Source organism: Ranitomeya imitator, chromosome 3 (genome assembly GCF_032444005.1).
Source record: "Ranitomeya imitator isolate aRanImi1 chromosome 3, aRanImi1.pri, whole genome shotgun sequence".
Lineage (NCBI taxonomy): Eukaryota > Metazoa > Chordata > Amphibia > Anura > Dendrobatidae > Ranitomeya > Ranitomeya imitator.
In genome coordinates, this window is record NC_091284.1 from 126,083,205 (window position 1) to 126,105,620 (window position 22,416).

At 43.6% G+C, this 22,416-nt stretch overlaps 1 protein-coding gene across 1 annotated transcript in view; it reads right to left on the reverse strand.

Moving 5' to 3' along the window:
* Positions 1-22,416, reverse strand: part of BAZ1B (bromodomain adjacent to zinc finger domain 1B) — a 61,139-nt gene that overhangs the window by 15,237 nt on the left and 23,486 nt on the right. Inside the window, exons 8-13 of the mRNA XM_069761392.1 lie at positions 21,781-21,919; positions 21,411-21,529; positions 20,222-20,333; positions 20,012-20,110; positions 16,479-16,656; positions 16,214-16,399 (exon numbers count right to left, since the gene is read on the reverse strand). Of these exons, the coding sequence (XP_069617493.1) occupies positions 16,214-16,399; positions 16,479-16,656; positions 20,012-20,110; positions 20,222-20,333; positions 21,411-21,529; positions 21,781-21,919 (833 nt within the window). The remainder of the gene's footprint in view (positions 1-16,213; positions 16,400-16,478; positions 16,657-20,011; positions 20,111-20,221; positions 20,334-21,410; positions 21,530-21,780; positions 21,920-22,416) is intronic.

Genomic DNA, 22,416 nt, shown 5'->3' on the forward strand with positions numbered 1-22,416 from the left:
GGCTCTTAAGCCAAGTTGCACCCTTCAATTTTTGGAATGCAAAATTGGCTGGAATAGATAGCGGACGCCATGGCGCATTTACTGAAACCTTGATGTGCTTTAAAGGCAACAGGCAACAGGTTTCTGCTAATAACCAAGAAAAATTATCTTTCACAATTGGTGCAGAATCCAACCAGAGGAGCAGCACTTTTAGACCCAATACTATCTAATAGACCTGACAGAATAACAAATCTGCAGGTGGTCGGGCATCTAGGAAATAGCGACCACAATATTGTACAGTTTCACCTGTCTTTTACTAGGGGGACTTGTTAGGGAGTCACAAAAACACTGATCTTTAGGAAGTCAAAGTTTGACCAGCTTAGAGATGCCCTTAATCTGGTAGACTGGGACAATATCCTCAGAAATAAGAATACAGATAATAAATGGGAAATGTTTAAGAACATCCTAAATAGGCAGTGTAAGCGGTTTATACCTTGTGGGAATAAAAGGACTAGAAATAGGAAAAACCCAATGTGGCTAAACAAAAAAGTAAGACAGGCAACAATTAACAGTAAAAAGAAAGCATTTGCACTACTAAAGCAGGATGGCACCATTGAAGCTCTAAAAAACTATAGGGAGAAAAATACTTTATCTAAAAAACTAATTAAAGCTGCCAAAAAGGAAACAGAGAAGCACATTGCTAAGGAGAGTAAAACTAATCCCAAACTGTTCTTCAACTATATCAATAGTAAAAGAATAAAAACTGAAAATGTAGGCCCCTTAAAAAATAGTGAGGAAAGAATGGTTGTAGATGACGAGGAAAAAGCTAACATATTAAACACCTTCTCCACGGTATTCACGGTGGAAAATGAAATGCTAGGTGATATCCTAAGAAACAATGAAAACCCTATATTAAGGGTCACCAATCTAACCCAAGAAGAGGTGCGAAACCGGCTAAATAAGATTAAAATAGATAAATCTCCGGGTCCGGATGGCATACACCCACGAGTACTAAGAGAACTAAGTAATGTAATAGATAAACCATTATTTCTTATTTTTAGGGACTCTATAGCGACGGGGTCTGTTCCGCAGGACTGGCGCATAGCAAATGTGGTGCCAATATTAAAAAAGGGCTCTAAAAGTGAACCTGGAAATTATAGGCCAGTAAGTCTAACCTCTATTGTTGGTAAAATATTTGAAGGGTTTCTGAGGGATGTTATTCTGGATTATCTCAATGAGAATAACTGTTTAACTCCATATCAGCATGGGTTTATGAGAAATCGCTCCTGTCAAACCAATCTAATCAGTTTTTATGAAGAGGTAAGCTATAGGCTGGACCACGGTGAGTCATTGGACGTGGTATATCTCGATTTTTCCAAAGCGTTTGATACCGTGCCGCACAAGAGGTTGGTACACAAAATGAGAATGCTTGGTCTGGGGGAAAATGTGTGTAAATGGGTTAGTAACTGGCTTAGTGATAGAAAGCAGAGGGTGGTTATAAATGGTATAGTCTCTAACTGGGTCGCTGTGACCAGTGGGGTACCGCAGGGGTCAGTATTGGGACCTGTTCTCTTCAACATATTCATTAATGATCTGGTAGAAGGTTTACACAGTAAAATATCGATATTTGCAGATGATACAAAACTATGTAAGGCAGTTAATACAAGAGAAGATAGTATTCTGCTACAGATGGATCTGGATAAGTTGGAAACTTGGGCTGAAAGGTGGCAGATGAGGTTTAACAATGATAAATGTAAGGTTATACACATGGGAAGAGGGAATCAATATCACCATTACACACTGAACTGGAAACCACTGGGTAAATCTGACAGGGAGAAGGACTTGGGGATGCTAGTTAATGATAAACTTACCTGGAGCAGCCAGTGCCAGGCAGCAGCTGCCAAGGCAAACAGGATCATGGGGTGCATTAAAAGAGGTCTGGATACACATGATGAGAGCATTATACTGCCTCTGTACAAATCCCTAGTTAGACCGCACATGGAGTACTGTGTCCAGTTTTGGGCACCGGTGCTCAGGAAGGATATAATGGAACTAGAGAGAGTACAAAGGAGGGCAACAAAATTAATAAAGGGGATGGGAGAACTACAATACCCAGATAGATTAGCAAAATTAGGATTATTTAGTCTAGAAAAAAGACGACTGAGGGGCGATCTAATAACCATGTATAAGTATATAAGGGGACAATACAAATATCTCGCTGAGGATCTGTTTATACCAAGGAAGGTGACGGGCACAAGGGGGCATTCTTTGCGTCTGGAGGAGAGAAGGTTTTTCCACCAACATAGAAGAGGATTCTTTACTGTTAGGGCAGTGAGAATCTGGAATTGCTTGCCTGAGGATGTGGTGATGGTGAACTCAGTCGAGGGGTTCAAGAGAGGCCTGGATGTCTTCCTGGAGCAGAACAATATTGTATCATACAATTATTAGGTTCTGTAGAAGGACGTAGATCTGGGGATTTATTATGATGGAATATAGGCTGAACTGGATGGACAAATGTCTTTTTTCGGCCTTACTAACTATGTTACTATGTAACTGTGGAAACCCCCCTACAAGTGACCATATTTTGGAAACTATACCAATCAAGGAACATCTCTAGATGCCTGGTGATTACCTTGAACCCGCAGTGGCTATACAGAATTTTTTTAACGTTAATGAATAAATTAAATACATTTTCCCTGCAAAAATGCTGCTTCAGCCCAAATTTTTAATCTTCACAAGGGTAACATAAGAAAATAGACCCAATATATGATGTGCGATTTCTCCTGACTACACAGATACCCATATGTGGTGGAAAACCACAACAGGGCTCAGAAGGAAAGGAGCCCCAATTGAATTCTGGAGAGCAAACTTTGGCTGGAATAGACTGCGGATGCCATGTGAAGAGTCCCTGACATGGCAAAACAGAAACTCCCTTTTGCAAACTACACCCCTAGATGAATTCCTCAAAAGGTTTAGTGAGCATTTTTACTCAAGCGATTGACATTGTATAACATGGGTTGAGTCAATAAAACGTTACCATTTTTTCCACTAAAATGTTGCTTTAGCCCCAAGCATCCCATATTTAGGCAACTATAATTTTTCTATATTTCTGCCGACAGTTACCGTATATAAAGCTTTTTTGCGGGACGAGTTGACATTTTTATTGCCACCATTTTAGGGCACATGACATGTTTTGATTGCTTTCTAGTCAGATTTTTGGGAGGTAGGACATGGGAATCGATTTTGGAGTTTTTTTATGCCGCTCAGTGTAGTAAACTTGATAAAGTTGTTTTGCATTTCTTTTTTGAGAGCTATAATTTCTCTGCTGTATGGCAGCTTGTTTTTTGTGGGACCAGATTATGTTTTCAGGGATACCATTTCTAATTTCATTTGACTGACTGCGTTTTATTCCTTTTTGTTCAAGGGTATGATGAAAAGCATTTTTTTTTTTGCCATGTTTAACTTTTATGGTGTTCACTGAAGGGGTTAACTAGCATGACTTCTAGGTTGGCTCGTTTCTGACAGATACTAAAGTATCTTATTTGTTTTACATAAGCATTTCAGTATAATTGCTTTTATCCTTTGGTCTTTATGAATTTTTTTTTTTAAAGTATTGTTACAATTTTTCACTCATTTCCTTTACCGAGTCCCTGTATGGGATTAACTTTTTTTTTTTTAACTCTAACCTTTGGTATAAGGCATTATACCCATCAGTGCTGCACTTACAGCTTTTCGCTGCCATAGCTGGCTGACCCAGAGGCCATGGCAAAATCTGGTCTTCACGATGATATCACGAGGGTGCCGATCGTAAAATGAGGGAGCCCCCTGCTCCAGGGCTGTGGAGTCGGTAAGCCACAGTTGCGACTGACTCCTGGATTTTATCAAATTCCGACTCCTTCATAAATGGCCAATTCGTAACAATAAATTTACTGTTGTCAAATATTAACATCGTGCTTATTCAGTTTCTCACCATCATATAAGTAATCAGACCACTTAGAGCAAAAACTATATTAGAATACAATTATAATATAGCAAATAACTTTTATAAACTTTTCTAAATATGCAATAAACACCGTTAGGCCATGTTCACACAGTGCGTTTTTTTCTGCGGAACCGCAGCGTTTTTGCCACTGCGGTTCCGCAGCTGTTTTCCATGCAGGGTACAGTGCACTGTACCCTATGGAAAACAGGAACCACTGTGCACATGATGCGGGAATCGGGAAAAAAAGCCGCGCTGAATAGCCGCGGTAAAAAAGAAGTACCATGTCACTTCTTTTTTTGGAGCCGCAGCGGTTCTGCACCCATAGACCTCCATTGTGAGGTCAAACCCGCAGTAAAACCCGCAGATCAAAAATATATCTGCGGGTTTTATTGCGGTTTGTGGTGCCGAACCGCTGCAGCAGGAAGTGCGGGGAAGCGGGCGGAAGTGCGTGGGCGGAGTGTGGCTGCCCCGATCCCACCCCCCCATGCTCCGATGCACACCCCCCGTACTCCGATGCCACCCCTCCCCCCCCCCACCCCCGTGCCCTAATCTCCCCCCCCCTTATACTTACCCGGCCTCCCGGTGTCCGTCCGGCCGTCTTCTCCCTGGGCGCCGCCATCTTGCAAAATGGCGGGCGCATGCGCAGTGCGCCCGCCGAATCTGCCGTCCGGCAGATTCGTTCCAAAGTGCATTTTGATCACTGAGATATAACCTATCAGTGATCAAAATAAAAAAATAGTAAATGACACCCCCCCCCCTTTGTCACCCCCATAGGTAGGGACAATAAAAAAATTAAGAATTTTTTTTTTCCAGTAGGGTTAGAGGTATGGTTAGGCTAGGGTCACATTGCGTTAGTGCAATCCGTTTAGCGCTAGCGGATTGCGCTAACGCAATGTTTTTAAAGGGCCGAATTTCGGGGTCGCGTTAACGTCCCCGCTCTCGCAGATCCCCGATCTGCGAGAGCGGGGAACGGACCTCTGGCGCGCCGCGGACGCTGCAAGCAGCGTCCGAGGCGCGCTACAAAAGACTAGCGCGTGCCGAAAATGACACGCGCTAGCAATGCGCTGGTACATTGCGGGCAATGGGAGCGCTAACGGACGCGTTGCATGGCGTTAATTTCGCCGTGCAACGCTGTTCATTAGCGCTCTGACCAAAACGCAATGTGACCCCAGCCTTAGGGGTAGGGTTAGGGGTAGGGTATTTTCAGCCATTTAAACCCTAAAAAAACTTCCTAGAAAACACACAGACTCTGCATAGAAAACTGCATAAAAAAAAAAAAAGGATCAAAAAACGCATCAAAAAACGCACCAAAAAAGCACAAAAAAAAGGACCAAAAAAAAGGACCTGCGTTTTCTGCCAAGAGCTGCGGTTTCAGTCCTGAAAAAAAAAGGATGGAAATCAGGAACGTGTGAACATACCCTTATGCAGTTAAGAAGAAATCTATAAATTTGTCCACAGAAAAAAAGTATTGCCTCAGTCAGATCCTCCTTCATGGATGCCCTCAAATCTGATCTAATTTTGAGAGCAGAGAACAACCTCTTTACACTAACTTGGGTTGGTGGCAAAGCAGTAACCACTCGGGCAACATCTCTGACAATGTCAGGATACAGAGGAATCGCTTGTTGCACTGTTATTTTTGATGAACTGTCAAATTTCTCAATTTCTTTTAGTGCACATGAAAAATTCTGCTGAAATGTACTGGCTGTGTTCTTTGATGGGGATGACTTCTATGCGGGAACGCTTTGCACGGTCCTTGTGATCCAAATATTTTTCGAAATTTAATTCTTCATCCGTTGATGAGGGTGAAGATGTGGCAGGACGACCAAATTCTTCTTGTTCCTCCTGACTGTTCTGCAACCCTTTCATCCTTACTGCTATTTCAGAGCTTCTTTTCCTTTAGTTAGCTGTTGATCATCTAGAACAGAGGTCCCCAACTCCAGTCCTCAAGGCCCACCAACAGGTCATGTTTTCAGGATTTCCTTTGCATTGCACAGGTGATGCAATTATTACCTGGGCAAGACTAAGGAAATCCTGAAAACATGACCTGTTGGTGGGCCTTGAGGACTGGAGTTGGGGACCTCTGATCTAGAAGAATCCGATGCATTAGGTCTACATAAACAGCTGCCAAAAGAATGTTATTTTGTAATAGTAGCTCCTCTCTCCGTTTCATTGATGTAGCAATGCCACTTGCAATTAACCCTCCTCTTTGGGAACAGGCGAAACATCAGGTTTTTCCACTCCTTTAAGAAAATACCTGGAGTTAAGTCCTCTGCTTGTAATTTTTTAGTCACTGTAAATGGGTGCTCTAGCAATTTTTCCAGCTCAGTCACCTGATTCCACTGACTTTCATTTAGCATCAGTTGAGGGTTAGCCATGTCTACAAGAAAGGTTTTCAGTTCAACCAAGCGCTGAATCATTAAGTAAGTACTGCCCCATCATGTGGCTTGATGAATAATTGCCCCTTTTCCAGCACGTCTCTTCAAAATTGAGTCAACTTTAGGGGTTCTGGCAACAGTAGCCAATTATCTCACCTTGCCAATCAGTGCAGCAGCATGTCCTTCTTGCAGACTGTCTCTTATAGCCAGCTGTAGCGTATGCACAACACAGCGCATGTGATGAAGGAAAGAACGTATTGACAGTTTCAGCAAGATCTAAACTATCATGTTGCTGTTCATCTGAAGCAACTTCAGTTTGCTCCTCAGTTATAATACTGTGTTCCTCTATTTCAAACATTTGTGTCTGTGGACCCAGAATGTTCTTCTAGCTGCTGGTCACCATCATTACTCTCATTCATTAGCTTAATAGTACTTATCATATTTGAAGCATTGTCCGTTACGACAGAAAGAACTTGCTCTTTTTTAAGTTCATAGTCTTACAGAACCTTTTCCACCAAGACCTGGAGAAACTCACTGGTGTGATGAGCTTTGGTGTCTTTTACTGCCAATGTCTTGGTAACCATTTTGTTTTTGTCACAAACGAATCGGACATTGATGGCAAAATAGTTCACTCTGACGTGTGCAGGCATCCATTTTAAGAAATAGAAAGCGTCCCTTGAGAGTTTTTTTAAGTTCTTCCTTTTGTTTAAAAGCTTCTTCGATTACTAATTTTCTAATACTCTCCCTCTCCAGAGAAACACCAAGCTTGCGGGCCATTTCCCCGTTCAGACACAAAAGCTGGTCGTGAAAATAATGAAATAGGCACACTATCGTTTACAAAAAGCTCTATGATCTGTTTTTTAAATGTATCTACTGTCATTGTCACAGTAACTTTGTCACTGACAAAATATCTTGCAACTGATGGCTGCAAAGTTCTCTGCTCCTTTGCTTGGCTGGAAGAGCTGGGCACTGGTTCATTGGTTTGGATGCAGTCTCTCATCCACTGCTTTCAGTACAATTCAGTACATCTGGATGAAAGTGCTGTAAATGTTTCTTTAAATTAGAAGCTCTGGTAGGAGCATTTTTATCTTTGCCTGAATATGCACTGATCTTGGCTTCACAGCATTTGTTTTCGTCTGGATTATTTGTCATACACTGACAGACAATGTTTTCTATCTTGAGTGACGGTGAAATGTTCAAATACAGCTGATTTAATGTGACGCTTCTTTGACACTCAGGTTTTTAATTCTGCATTCACAATCCAAATGACAATTGTTTTTCCTAAAAACAATTGTACAAAATTATTGCCAGTCGTACAACTGATATAGTGGTCAGTAATACTGTTATTTCTCATGTACTCACAGTTAACTGATGCAAAGTTTGTTGAAAGGATAATACTTCTTACAGTCTTCCTCTTCTGAGTAGCAGCTGTGAGCTGCTTGGAAGACTCACACCAAACATCTAGTCTAGAGGAGGAGCTTTACTACTGAGAATTTGCAACACTTTCATACATTGTAAGTAGGGGTGTTGGGGCAGCATGAGGTTAACCAAGTATAAGATTAGATAAGGGCAGTGGAGAACAGTGACACGCAAGAAGAAATGTCTATCTCCAGCAGAACTGCTTATCACTGTTCATAGTTTGATAGAACATATATATTTGAGTAACATTTTATAAAATTCATATGAAAGTTCAATTATGAAATACGAACGCTACTCACCTGGTAGCAGTGTTTTTTCAGGAGCCATGACAGCACAACGAGAGAGGGGATCCGCCCTTCAGGAACAGGAAACCTACAGACATAAAAGGGCGGTACCTCTCTCCCACGTCAGTTGGTTCCAGAGCATGAGAGGACCACCAAGGTTAATAACACAGATGCAGCATATAAACCAATACATTTTATTATGTAAGTGAACAAGAAATTATAAGGAAAACCGAAAGGGTATTGAATCATCCAGAAAATAGGGTAGGGAATCTAAGGGTGCTGTCATGGCTCCTGAAAAAACACTGCTACCAGGTGAGTAGCGTACGTATTTATTCAGTCGCCATGACAGCACAACGAGAGACTTTCAGAGAAAACAAGGAAGACTAGGGGGGGATAATAGCCTCCAGCACCCTTCTCCCAAACGTAAGGTCTGAGGAACTACCCAGATCTAATCTGTAGTGTCTAAGAAAGGTAGAAGGAGAAGACCATGTGGCCGCCTTACATAGGTCTTCGATCGATACTTCTGACCTCTCCGCCCAGGAAGATGCTACAGCCCGCGTGGAGTGTGCCTTTATACCATCTGGAACTTCGTTGCCACCTGCTGTATAAGCGAGAGAGATTGCCTCCCTGATCCATCTAGCTAGAGAGTTTTTAGATACTCTAAGACCTTTCCTCACCCCTTGATAGGCTACAAACAGAGAGTTATCTTTTTTCCAGGCATCTGAAACTGTAATATATCTAAGGAGGCATCTTCTTACATCTAAGCAATGATATTTACGTTCTTCATCGTTAGCAGGGTTGGAGCAAAATGAGGGTAGGACTACCTCCTGTACTCTGTGGAATTTTGACGCAACTTTCGGAAGATAGAGGGGATCGGGTTTCAAGATTACTCTATCCTCCCTGAAATGTATGGTGGATGTCTGGAAAGTGCCTGCAGATCACCCTTCTAGCAGATGTGAGTGCAACCAAGAGGGCTGTTTTGATTGAAAGGATTTTTATAGGAATGGTATCGATAGGCTCGAATGGGGCTTGCGTTAGGGCTGAGAGAACCAGATTCAGATCCCATGGGACTAACCTTTGTTTGATGATTGGTCTGGACCTAGTGACTGCTTTGAAAAATCTGGATATCCAGTGATTACTGGCTAAGTTAAGATTGTATAGTGCCCCCAGAGCTGACACTTGTACTCTGAGAGTACTTGTGGCCAAGCCCATCTCTAGTCCTTTCTGTAAAAATTCAAGAATCTGGTTTATACATGGTTTCTGGTCAATTTGAGCCCCTGAACATGACAGAAATTTTCTCCACACTCTAACATAGATGCTTGTTGTAGAGGGTTTCCTACTTTTAAGGAGTGTATTTACTAAATTCTGAGAGAATCCCTTCCCCCTCAGTAAAGACCTTTCAAGTTCCATGCCGCTAGGTGTAAGTTGGCTACTCGTGGATGGAGGATTGGGCCTTGGGAGAGTAGCTCTGGCAGTTCTGGGAGAATCCATGGTTGGCAGACAGACATCTTCCTCAGCCAAGGAAACCATGGCCTCTTGGGCCAGAATGGGGCTATCAAGATTACCTGGGCCCTGTCCTCCCGAATCTTCCTCAGAACTAATGGTATTAGGTTTAGAGGGGGAAAGGCATATGCGAGACTGAAGCGCCAAGATATTAGTAGAGCGTCCACCGCATATGGGTTGTCTTTTGGATTTAGGGAGCAGAACTGGTGCAATTTTTTGTTCCCCCTGCTGGCAAAAAGGTCTATCTCTGGACAACCCCATAACTGAATGATCTGCTTGAAGACGGCTGGATTTAGCGACCACTCTCCCTGTCTGAGTCTGTTGCGGCTTAAGTAGTCGGCTTTGGTATTGATACTTCCTCTTATATGAAGTGCCGTCAGAGAGAGAAGATGTTCTTCGGCCACCTGAAAAATATGATTTGCGACCTTCAAAGAACTGGATCGTGTACCACCTTGACAATTAATGTAGGCCACAGTTACCCGATTGTCCGATAATAGTCTGACGTGTCGACCCTGTAGGGGTACAAGGAATTTATTTAAGGCATGTTTTACAGCCAAAAGCGCTTTTAGATTGGAGGAGGAGTCCTCTTCAGACTGAGGCCATAGCCCCTGAACCCAATCCTCCCCTAAGTGAGCCCCCCATCCCTTAGGGCTAGCATCCGTAGTCAGAACTCTAGAAACATGATTTATCCAAGGGACCCCCCTATGTAGATTTGAAGTGTGAGTCCACCAAACAAGTGAATGTGTAGTCTCCGCAGAAAGTGTAAATTTACTATCGAGGTGAGCCCCTAGACGACGGGAATTGTGTAAAACGTCCCATTGTAGTGTCCTTGTGTGGAACTGGGCCCAGAGGACCGCCGGGATGCAAGACGTAAGAGTGCCCAAGAGACATTGCACTTCTAACTGACACTAAGGGATTGCCAATCGCCCTGGTGACCAGCTGTTGAACCTTAGCTACCTTTGCGTCCGGCAGGCGACACTCCTGCCGACTAGAGTCTACAATAAATCCCAGAAACTCTTGTATTTTTAGGGGCTGAAGACGTGACTTTTTGAGATTGATTATCCAGCCCAAGTCGTTCAAAGCTCTCATCACTTTCTCTAGCTGGTCCTTGCAATGTGAATCTGAGTGACCTACAATTAGTAAATCATCTAGGTATGGGATTACTAATATGTCTTGTTCATGTAAGTGTGCCATAACCTCCACCATGATTTTAGTGAACACCCTGGGTGCAACTGCGACTCCGAAGGGAAGTGCCTGATATTGAAAATGTTCTATCGTGCCAGCTAGTGAAACCGCCACCCTAAGAAACTTTTGATGATCTACATGTATTGGAACATGGTAGTAGGCGTCTTTGAGATCTAAGACAACCATAAAACAATGGTTAAAGAGTAACTTTATTGCCGTTTTAACCGACTCCATCTTGAAGGAGGGAACCAACAAAAAAATTGTTCAGGCCTTTCAAATTAATAATAGTGCGATATGAACCGTCAGGTTTTTTGATCAGGAATAGAGGGGAATAAAACCCGCTACCTTCCTCTCCCGTAGGGACTCTGACCAAAACTTTCTTTTGTTGAAGTTCCCGGACCTCAGACTCCAGCGCCAACTGCTCTGTAGAGGAGGAACGAACAGGTGTCAACATAAACTTGTCTCGAGGAATATGGTAGAAGTCAAACTTTAGGCCTTTTTCCACGATGCCTAGAATCCATGGGCTACTCGTGATCCGTACCCAGGCCGGGTAGAAGGCCGAAAGCCTACCCCCCACCTGGTCCGCCAGTCATTGCGGTTTCTTAAATTCTCGTGAAGGATTAAACATAAATCCTTTACCCCTTCTTCTGTTGCTGTCGTATCTGGTAGATTCCCTGTTAGAATCTCTATACGGCCTTCTACGGCTAGACCATCCTCTATTGTAGTCCCGTCTGTAAAAGGGTCTTCCTAGGAAAGGGAAGCGTTTTTTATTATCCCCTGCTTTTTCCAATAATTCATCTAGGACCGGTCCGAATAAGTGAGCTCCTTCACAGGGGATGCTACATAACTTTGTTCTGGCTTGTAAGTCCCCTGGCCAGCATTTTATCCATAGCGCTCTCCGGGCTGCGTTAGATAACGCTGAGGACCTGGCGGCCAACATGACCGAGTCTGCTGATGCGTCCGAAAGGAAAGCTGCGGCATCCTGGATTATAGGCATAGAGGATAATATTTCAGTTCTGGGAACCTTATCCTTGAGCTGATCTTCGAGGTGTCCTAACCATACCATCAAGGACCGGGCTGTACAGGTGGCTGCTATAGCTGGTCTCAAGGACCAAGCCGAAGTCTCCCAAGCTCCTTTAAGAAAAGTATCAGCTTTCCTGTCTAATGGGTCCTTTAGGTTCCCCAAGTCGTCAAAGGGGAGAGATGTTTTTTTGCATGCTTTGGCGACTGCCGCATCCAGCTTCGGAACCTTATCCCATGAGGATGAAGCCTCCTCCTCAAAGGGATATCTTCTCTTAAATGCAGGCGGAAGTGACCCCTTTCTCTCGGGCTTCTTCCATTCTTTTGAAATTAGTGATTTTATCTTGTCCACCACTGGAAAGGCTCTACGGGACTTCCGCTCAATACCTTTGAACATTACATCCTGAATGGAGCATTCTGATTGGGCGTCCTCTATCCCCATTGTACTGTTAACTGCTTTAACAAGATGGTTAACCCTATCCAAGGACAAACAGGCCCGACTAGACTCCAGATCTTCAGAGGAGGAGGAAGACGGGAGGGACCCAGAGCTCAGCTCACCCGAGTCCGAATTTTCATCAGATAAAGGGGATGACCTTTCAACTTCCGTCACCCGAGACTTGGACTTTACAGAACTTCTCACTTCGTGCCTAACCATCTCTCTAATTGTGGAGGTCAGATCAGGAGCCTCTTCCTCCAGTAAACGTTGTATACATGTTTTGCACAATTTCCTTAAATGCCCGTCTGGAAGTGGCTCTGCACATTCGGCACACTGCCTATGTTTGGCCTTAGTTAAACTTTTCCTCCCCTAATAAGGAGAGAGGGAAAATAAGGGGAACAAATAATCACTAAGTGAACTTTCACGAAGATCACTTACCCCGCCAGTAATGAGTGGTACCGTAGATGGGGGGGGTCCTTCGCAGCCGGCAATTCCTTACGGCTTGAGGACTTTGGTCTTAAAGTTTGAGCCTCCTTAGCTCCACCAGCGCGGCTACTGCCACTAGACCGACGCTGGGAGCTCCTCCGAGGCTTCTCTAACTGCTGAAGCTCCTGCTGCTGCTGCTGGCTGCTCTGTGTTCCTTCTGGCGACTCCATTACGGAATGGAACAGGAACACCAGCCACCATGTGTGCAGCGTTTAAAAAAAGGTCCCCAGGGTACCGCCCCCGATGGGGGTTAGCAGGGAATCCAAGGTGCCGCCTTAATCTATGAGGGACCGCCACCGCTCCGTGCTGCGCCGCCCCCGCCCGACAGAAAAAACCTCCGTCAGACCATCCCCGAAGCCCGGATTGCCCCCAGCTGGGCGCCGCCATTGGTCGGAAGAAACCAGCGCTACTGCGCATGCCCGGCCACGTCATTCGGCCGCGCCGCTCGCCGCGTCATCCGGACACGCCCCTTCCGGACGCGGCAGCGGCGCCAAGCAGACACGCGGACCGGGACGGCAGCAGACACCTCACCGGACCGACACCGACCCCCGCTAGGCACAGACGGACTCCAAGGACCCAGCAGCCGCACCAAGCGTAGACTCCCTCCTCCAGATCCTCCACAGGTACCCATTTACTGCGGACACCATAGAAGCCAGCCTATTTGTGTGAGGCTGCTTCCTCCTGCTACCACCTACACCAACAGTCCCCCTGCCGTGTGGTGCTTCCTGCCCCCTGATCAGGCCGAGGTAGGGGGCCTCCGCTACCAGTATCAGCCTGCCAGGGGTGGGGACGTGTCATACCTTCGACCTTCTTCACAGGCCTGTCTGAAGAGGTTCCGCTGTCAGGGACAGGAAACCAACTGACGTGGGAGAGAGGTACCGCCCTTTTGTGTCTGTAGGTTTCCTGTCCCTGAAGGGCGGATCCCCTCTCTCGTTGTGCTGTCATGGCGACTGAATAAATATTAATACACTTTTTTTTAAGTCGGAGTCGGGACATTTCTACCGACTCCAACCAAAACTAATTCCGACTCCACGACTCCGACTCCACAGCCCTGCCCACAGCCTTCTTAATGTCGATCACAGCATTTAGGGGCTAAAATGCCCGGGCAGTGCCCATACCACTCCTAAAAGTGATGGTCGGGTATCTGCTTTAACTTAAGCCAAGCTCCTGGCGATGATCGCACAGGCACAGCTCTCATGTCCCACATAAATGAGTCAGGAACCCATATCCGACCATTACATAATGGGTATGTCAAGGGTCTTAAAAGGAGTTAAAATTCGTAATATTTTCTCCATGTTTGCTATTGGAAAATTAAGGTTTGTATTTAAAAACAGAAAAGTTATCAGATTTATAAAAGGAAAGAAGGGTCCTCTAAAAGACAGAGACAGTGTACGGATTATACAATGGTACTGAAAATTTGGTCTCGATATGGGACAGGAACGCCTCAGTGCTGCTATACAGTACCCGGATATTTCTTTATTATTGACTTTCTTGCACAAATGCCCCAATAAATGTAAACAAGGATGAGAATAACTCATAATAGAAAGTAATGACAAAAAGGAGCAAGAAAGCCTATAATTATATTCTTCCTTCTCATTACGAGCAACAATTAAAAAAATGAATTACTCGACAGGGTTAAGGTGAAATACCCAGAGAGTATGGACTTATCTTGTCACTATCTGTCAAGCTCAACCATGCAAGCAATGCACATGGACACTGAACTAAAATAACAGATCCAAGAAAGAAAAAAGCATGTTCAGCCTCTCAAATCTCTTCCTGTAAAGTGATAGCTAGTTAATGCCACCTCAACCAAAAGCCTGTAGTAAGCATTGTGCTCAGACTTAACAATGAATCATATCTGCAGTTTCTGCCATTTCCACCTTTAGTAGAAAAGGCTTCACTCTCCATGGGCAAAGACAGGATGCAATACCCATGTACTGCCACCTTGTGGACATTCCAAGAATACACCAACCATGAGAAATATTTACAGCTTCAAAGGCGGACTTTGGGATGGCCATAAAAGGGGAACTCCCATCCAAAACACACAAATGTTATTTTCACCTTCACAAGGATACGGATGTTAGAATGGAAAAATGTTTGGAGCAAAATCAAAGGGGCTCGGAAAGTGTCCTACAAGGGAGAATGTAAACCAAGCAGCATCCTGACAAGGACATAACCCGACAGCTTCCAATCTGTGTGGCCCATAACATTCATACAGAAGTATTCGGCACAATGGACTCCAGCAGATTAGAATATGATTAACCTCATGCAATCTGTATCGCAGTCAGAGACAAAAGTCACCCGGTGAGCAGAAATGTGAAGAGAATGATGAGCGTGTCCTCCTACAGAAGGCACATCTCCGTAAGAACAGAAATACTTGGGAAGAGCAGAATGAATAATTCAGAGCCCTTTTATCGTAAAAGTGACAGCATTTCCTAGAGATAAGCCAGTTTATTAAACTTTTTTTTTGGTAGAAATCACTTAGGCTAGTTTGACTAAAAAAAAAAAAAAACTCTGCATGTGCGATTTCAACCCTGAAGTACAGTCAGTACAGTACATAAGCATTCATCTACTGTGCCTCCCAAAAAACGGAAGGAACACACATCAGCTCTCAAATGAAAGAAAATGATTACCTAAATAGATTGTATAGTGTGTGTGTGTGTGTGTGTGTGTGTGTGTGTGTGTGTGTGTGTGTGTGTGTGTGTGTGTGTGTCTCGCTTTGCAGACCTTGCTGCACTACTTGAAGGCCTCGAATGCTCGGATACATGTCCCATAGATTCTCGACTGGAAGACGTCTGGGTAACCCGACAGTTTAGTCAGTGGCAGCATTACCATTCTAGAACTGCACACTGGTTACCAGGATGAAATATCCACCACTGCAAGATCTGATGGTAGCCAATAGGTACCAGGATGGAATATCAGCAGTCAACGAATCGTTGGCCATCACGTGGAGCTGTGCGTCACCCTCCGAGTGTATGATCACATCATGGAAACGCCAATGGAAGCCAAAATGGGCTTAAGAACTGCTGCTCAATCCATTTAGATGACCGTGAGAACCTGACAGCAGCATCTAAATTGTTAATAGCAGCAGCTACAGTTCAGCCCTGGCAGTGGCTGTTACCAGCTGTGCATTAAGAGCTTGGATCATGAGCCCCTGCAAAACACACTGAACCCTATCCAAGACAAACTCACATCCTAATGCAGGTCAGGGTTGGTCACTTCATGGCCCCTATTACAATAGAAACAGTGGATAGTCACCTCCCGACGCAGCGCCATTAACTGTCTGCATTCCAAGCAGGTCACGAGACTGTGGTGTCACTGATTGATAAAGGCTGCAGTCTTTTCTAGAAAGCGAGCGTCAGCTGACAGAAAACTGATTGTTATCACAGGTCTGCTGCAGCCAGTGCCACCTGCTACAAATAGTGGCATCGACATATGGGGGGGGGGGGGGGGGGGGGGGGGTAGCATCCATCGCTTTTATTTTAAGTATTAAAGCAATATAACGTTCCTTCTGACAAAGTTAGAATTAGGCGGTCTATCCTACCTTTGCCGCCTCAGCCATTTTCTTTTCCTCACTCTGTTCTTCAGCTTTGGCCGCAGTCTCCTCTGATTTACGTTTTTTATTTTTTTCCTTTGGAGCCATAAAACCCTGTAAGAACTTCTTGAGAACAGCTGCTTGTAGAGAGATGATACACTCCCCAAAGTCTTTGAGGTTTTCTAATGTACGAACCTGCGTGTAAAGAAGAGAACTTAATACATCTTAAAAGGGATCAGTCAAGTTCTTGACGTGCATAGGAATAACCTCTTACCTTGTCTTCAAGTTCTGTGGTATCATCCAGATAGCCTAATCCTCCCTTCTGTAGTCTTGTCGCTACTTCTATTATATCACTGCGCAAAAAGTTTAGCAGTTCCTGGTGTCCATCACACGTCTTTAATCCCAAGTTCGGCTTACGAGCCAGATGAAGAGAGTGCAAAATGTCCTGATACCTGAACACAGGAGAGAATGGATATCCATCTTGAACGGAGACACCACAAAGCAGATACGGAATGAATATGCAGTATTTACAGTAATCGCACACAGACCTCCTGAAACCTCTAACAGGTTGGGAGGGAGAGGACATGAGCAGATGACATCTTTTTCATGCCGATACGCCTCAAAGTGCCAAAAAGAACATAAGTACAACAAGTCTCATCTCCACTGTAATGCATATGTTCAGTCCTTTGAGCTTATTTTCAGCGCTTCAGGTTTCCAAAGACGTGAAGCCATTAAGTGCTTCTGCTTGGAAGCCACTCTTAAAGGGAATCTCAGCAGGTTTTTGCTAGGCAATTTGAGGCAGGATGAGGTAGGGGTTAAAACACAGATTTCAATAATATGTCAGGTTGTGAGCTGCATACTTACTGTGCAGGTTTTATCACCTGGAGATTATCACTGACTGGACTACATGCAAGTCTGACCACTCCCCATGTTGCGATAAGCAGCTCACTCTCTATAGACTATGTACATAAGGAACCTGGTATGGATGGGGTTAGCCTTCTCAGCTCTGCTAAATGCTAAAGATAAAATCTAATTGTAGGAGAACGGCTGCACCAGCAATCTAAGTGATATATTGCCGAATTCAGCTTCTCTCTGCCTACATCAGACTGTTCTTAGATGAGGTAGCAAAAAAAAAAAAACACAGGTGACAGATTCCATTTAATACAAGGAGAAATAAAAAAAATTATACACATACATCTGGAGATTAAAGACAATGCAAAAAAAAAAAAAAAAAAAATCTGAAAAGCTGCCATCAGGATTTGGTTTCCTCCCAAAGACATAACATGTTTGTACGCGTTTCCAAGTCATCATGTGCACATACCCATAGCATAGTGAAACAACCTAAGAAACATCACTCCAGAAATATAAGCCCTACTCCAAAAATAAGCCCTAGCTAGTCATGGCTGGCATTTGACAACCTGGAGACACTCTTAGGCCGGCCTCACACTAGCGAGTTTTACGGACGTATGAGAGGTGCAGAAAATACGGATTGCATACGGTACAATGATTGATATGGCCCAGCTCCTATCTGCCGTATTTTACTGATCCGTATCATACGGTCTTCTACGGCCGTAGAAAATCGCAGCATGCTGCGTTTGTCACCATATTGCGCAAAAAATATGCCAATGAAAGTCTATGGAGCGAGAAAAATACGGAATGCATCGGTGTTAGAGAAAAGCCGGCAATTCAGTGCGGTGTACAGTAAAATCACACTGACAGGTTAGAATAGAATAGGTAGAATAAATGTCTATACATAGTGTAGGGGCACGATACTCGAGCCTGGGAACTTTTCAGAATATTTTCCCACGCTCGAGTTCATATCAGGACATCCAGCAGAGGGCGCATCACTGCAACTCAAGGGAACTAGAGGTCATTCACCTGCTTTCCATTCATTCGCCGGGTTTTTACAGACAGGAAAGGCTGCATTAACAGGCTTCTGCTTGTAAAATTAGTTAACCCTTTCAGATGGATTTACAGCGTGGGACAAGACTGATCGGAAGGTATGGAATATTGTTGCTTTTTTTTCTACATTTGTTCACGGTGACAAGGGTCTTCAGGTGGATTACAAGTATAATAAAATATTACAACCTGTGTATTTATTTCATTAAAATACTTTGGTATAATGTGTGTTTTTTAACCATTTCATACTATTGGATTAATAATGGATAGGTGTCAATTGACGCCTCTCCATTATTAATCTGGCATGGGCTGTGTGAACACGTTGCATTTTCGCTTTTTTTTTGCGTTTTTTCCCGATAAATATGCTATGAAACCGCAAAAAAAAACGCATACAATAAGTATCCCATCATTTAGAATGAATTCCGCATGTTTTGTGCACATGATGCGTTTTTTTCCCGCGAAAAAAACGCATTGCGGTAAAAACCGCAGCATGTTCATTAATTTTGCGTGTTTTTTTGCGGATTTCCTACTACAAAATGCATTGGGAAGTGTCCGGAAAAAAGCGCAGCAAAAACGCGTAAAAAATGCATGCAGACTTCTTACAGAAAATGTCCGTTTTTTCTCAGGAATTTTTTGCGAGAAATCCTGAACGTGTGCACACAGCCTTAATGTCACCTTACAATAGCAAGGTGACATTAACCCTTCATTACCCCATATCTCACCGCTATACGGGAATGGGAGGAGAGTGGCCAAGTGCCAGAATAGGCGCATATTCCAGATGTGCCTTTTCTGGGGAGGCTGGGGGCAGATGTTTTTAGCCGGGGGGGCTAATTAATGGACCCTCTCCAGGCTATTAATATCTGCCCTCAGTCACTGGCTTTACCATTCTGGCGGAGAAAACTGCACGGGAGCCCACGCCATTTTTCCCCCCCTGCAATTTAACCCTTTAATTTAATAGCTAGAGCGCCCAAATTTTGCACATACACACTACTAACATTACTAGTGTGGAATATGAAAAAAAAAAAAAAAAGGATATAAGATGGTTTACTGTATGTAAACCATGACTCCTATCATGTCGGATTTGTGAAGGAGATAGGAAAAGCCGGCAATTGAATTACCGGCTTTTAAGCTATCTAGCGCTGTATGAAATATATATATTTTGGGGACTTTTCTGCGTATTACGGTCGTAAATAACGGACCGTATTTTTATACGCTGAGTGTGAGGCCGGCCTTAGGGGCCCCCCAGCATTTCTATTCTAAGATTAACTCTGCTTAAGGATCTTTGGTGAGATCACGGTAATGTGATCATGATGTCACCTTAACTGCAGGAGTCTAGAGGATAGACAGGCAAGTATGTAGGGCCAATGTTCAGGGTGGAGAGGCAAACTGGGCAATTTCTTGGAGGTCCCGAAGAGTGGGATCCCTAACGCTTCTATTTAGAGGTTAAGGGCCTTACATGACATCATGGTCATGTGTCCCTGAAGTCACCAAAAGAGCCTTTAACTGTAGACATTTACTGTACCATATGATGTACTGGAAAATTTCAAGTGCGGTGAAATAAAACCTCAAATCCTCCATGGCTTTGAAAGCTTTGTTTTCATGGCTTTACCGAGTGGCAAAACTGACCCAGAACCATTCTTTCAGGTGATAAAAAAAAAAAAAAACGACAAGCCATTTTACTTTAATACCTGTAAAGTTGTGATTTTTCTGTAGATTATGCAGCATTAGTAATTTTTCTTTGATGAGGGATAACTTACTAACTTGAGAATACCCACTTCCTAAAGTCGAGAATTGGTGGGAGCGGTCCGATGTTTGGGATGCTAAGAATTAAAGGGGCACTTCAGTGTTCTGGCTTGTAAATGCCAATATTTGTGAAAATGAAGACTCTGTATAGCAAAATAAAATTACTTTTTCTGTAGCCGTTCCTTCAGCTGACTCTCACGAAAACCCTGAGGATGCAGACAGTCTATCAGCTCATCGAACTCCTTTTGAGAATCACAAAGAAACCTAAAGAAAGACAAGGATATTCACTCAATGTAAGCAAACAAAAGCTCAGAGATTGATGGGGCAAAGCTCAAACAAAAGCTCCAATAGGGAAGAAAAACATGTGATACGCACCAAAGGTTCTGGCCCTGCTTAGGTACGGTGCTTTCCACTTGTGCATCTTCCTTTGGTATGGAATCATCTAGGCCACCAACACTGCTGTTGGCATCTTCGCTCTCCACGTTATCTGGCAAAGTTTAAGAGAAGCTTTACTCTAAACATTTATAGCAAAGTATACTTTGATATATCTCCAGTTACACCTTTTTTCTGCTTCAAGGGTTTATACACGTTGTATAAAAAGGAAATTTGTGAATTAGATTTTTAATTTGTTACCACTATGTTGTCAGTGAATGGAAATATTCTTATTTATACCCAGTGAAAAACCGGCGCCATCTAATACTTAAAGAGTTTGTTATGGTGAAAAGATAGACAAAGCAGTGAGGAATCAGAAAGATACAGTGCGTCAGTATGGTGACACTTATTTTTACTGTGATCAGGAAAAAGGAAAAAAAAAAAAAAAAAAAACTAAAAAAGGTTTAGCAGTTTTTGTTTTAAATTAGAATGTATATGCTGCCATCATGTGGTGAAATTTGCAAACTGCATATTTACATATCACCTAAATATATACACACCCCTGAGCCTGTTCTTTATGAGGTACCAACTCTGGAACATGTCAACGGTTCCCACAGAGTCGAAAATTGTATTCATGACCTTGTACTAACAACCCCAAAGAGAAAAATCAAATTGTCTTTTTTTCCTTCTAACTAAGGGGGTGACAAAGCGGGATTTGATCTACTATTTTGATCATTGACAGGGTCTATCACAGTGATCCAAAGGTATCAATAGGAACAATTTCCTATTGTTGCCAGGTGCCGGACAGATCTCGGCAGGTGCACGAGATCTTTGCAGAGATCTCAATCTGCGCATGTGCTGCCTCCAGCGGCGATTTTTCCAGAGGCCACAGCATCAAGGCAATGGAAGTGAGGGGCTCCAGGCTTTCAGGAAATGTTGTCGGAGCCCCCGCACCAGTCTGGGTCATATTATCGCTGGACCACCAAAGACCCAGTGATGCCGCTCTACCAGCGCTGCTGTCCCCCCCCCCCCAGGGTAAGCTGAATTCAGAACTGTAAGACGGACCCCCCATTTGACGCATTCACCCCCCACCCCATTTTCCTTCTGAAAATTTGGGATGTGTCATATGGTCCAGTGCGTCTTATAGTCCGAAAAATACAGTATAAAGAAGATATATAAAGAAATAAAATACCATCTTCATTTTGCTCTTCATCCTCTTCTTTAGGAGGACTAAAGCTGTAATTAATACTGTCATGCACCCAGCCCTTCTCTATGAAAAGTCCGGGAGTTCCATCAGAGAAAAGCCAGTACCTGTAAAAGAACATTCATTCAGATGAGCTATGAAGAGTAACTACAAGAAAAATCACGTTCTAAAAGCTATCTGTAAGGTCAGGTTTACATGGCATATTCCGTGATCAATATACAAACAGTGATGTCTGGGCTGAAAGGTGGGCAGATGGCGGTCCCCCAACCCAAACACGTTTACAAGTTCGGGCATTACGGACTAACACTGTGTGAATGAAGCCCAAGTCTGAATCCATGAAACATTTGCCAAAACATACCTATTATGGTTGCGATCGGTGCCAAGTGGTGACCTTCTCAGTACTTTCTTGGCTTTGGCTATACCTTCATGAAATGCTTTCTCTGCAGAGGCTCGATGTTTGCGCACCCTCTCCTCCTCTGCCTCCTTTTGGAATCTTTCTGCAACAATCCAAAGTGACATGTTTGTTGCCACCTGACACATGAACTGTACTGTAGATTTGTAGTAAGGATCCACACCACAGATCTTTAACTTTACATGCAGCAATGTTTTTAATCACAAAAGTAAAAAAATAAAAACACTCATCCTACTTTTTGTGTGTGCCAGCAAATGACAGATTCTTTAGGCTGTGTGCCCACGGTGCATTGTTTTCTGCGCTTCAGCCGTGTTTTTGCCACAGCAGAAAGGCTTTAAAAAAAAAACAAAACAAACGCTTTCCCATGCAATCCTATGGGGTTCCGCAGTTGTGCCCATGCTGCGGTTCTTCCCGCTGCAGAATTGCATAGCAGTAAAACCCGCAGAATGTTCATTATTTCTGCAGAAGCGCAGCGACTCCGCCTCTATAGGATTGCATTGAAATGCTCACTTTACCCATGTGGCTATGCACACCATGCGTAAAGTGAGCGCTTTGTGTGTGAATGGTACCCGAGTCTAGAGG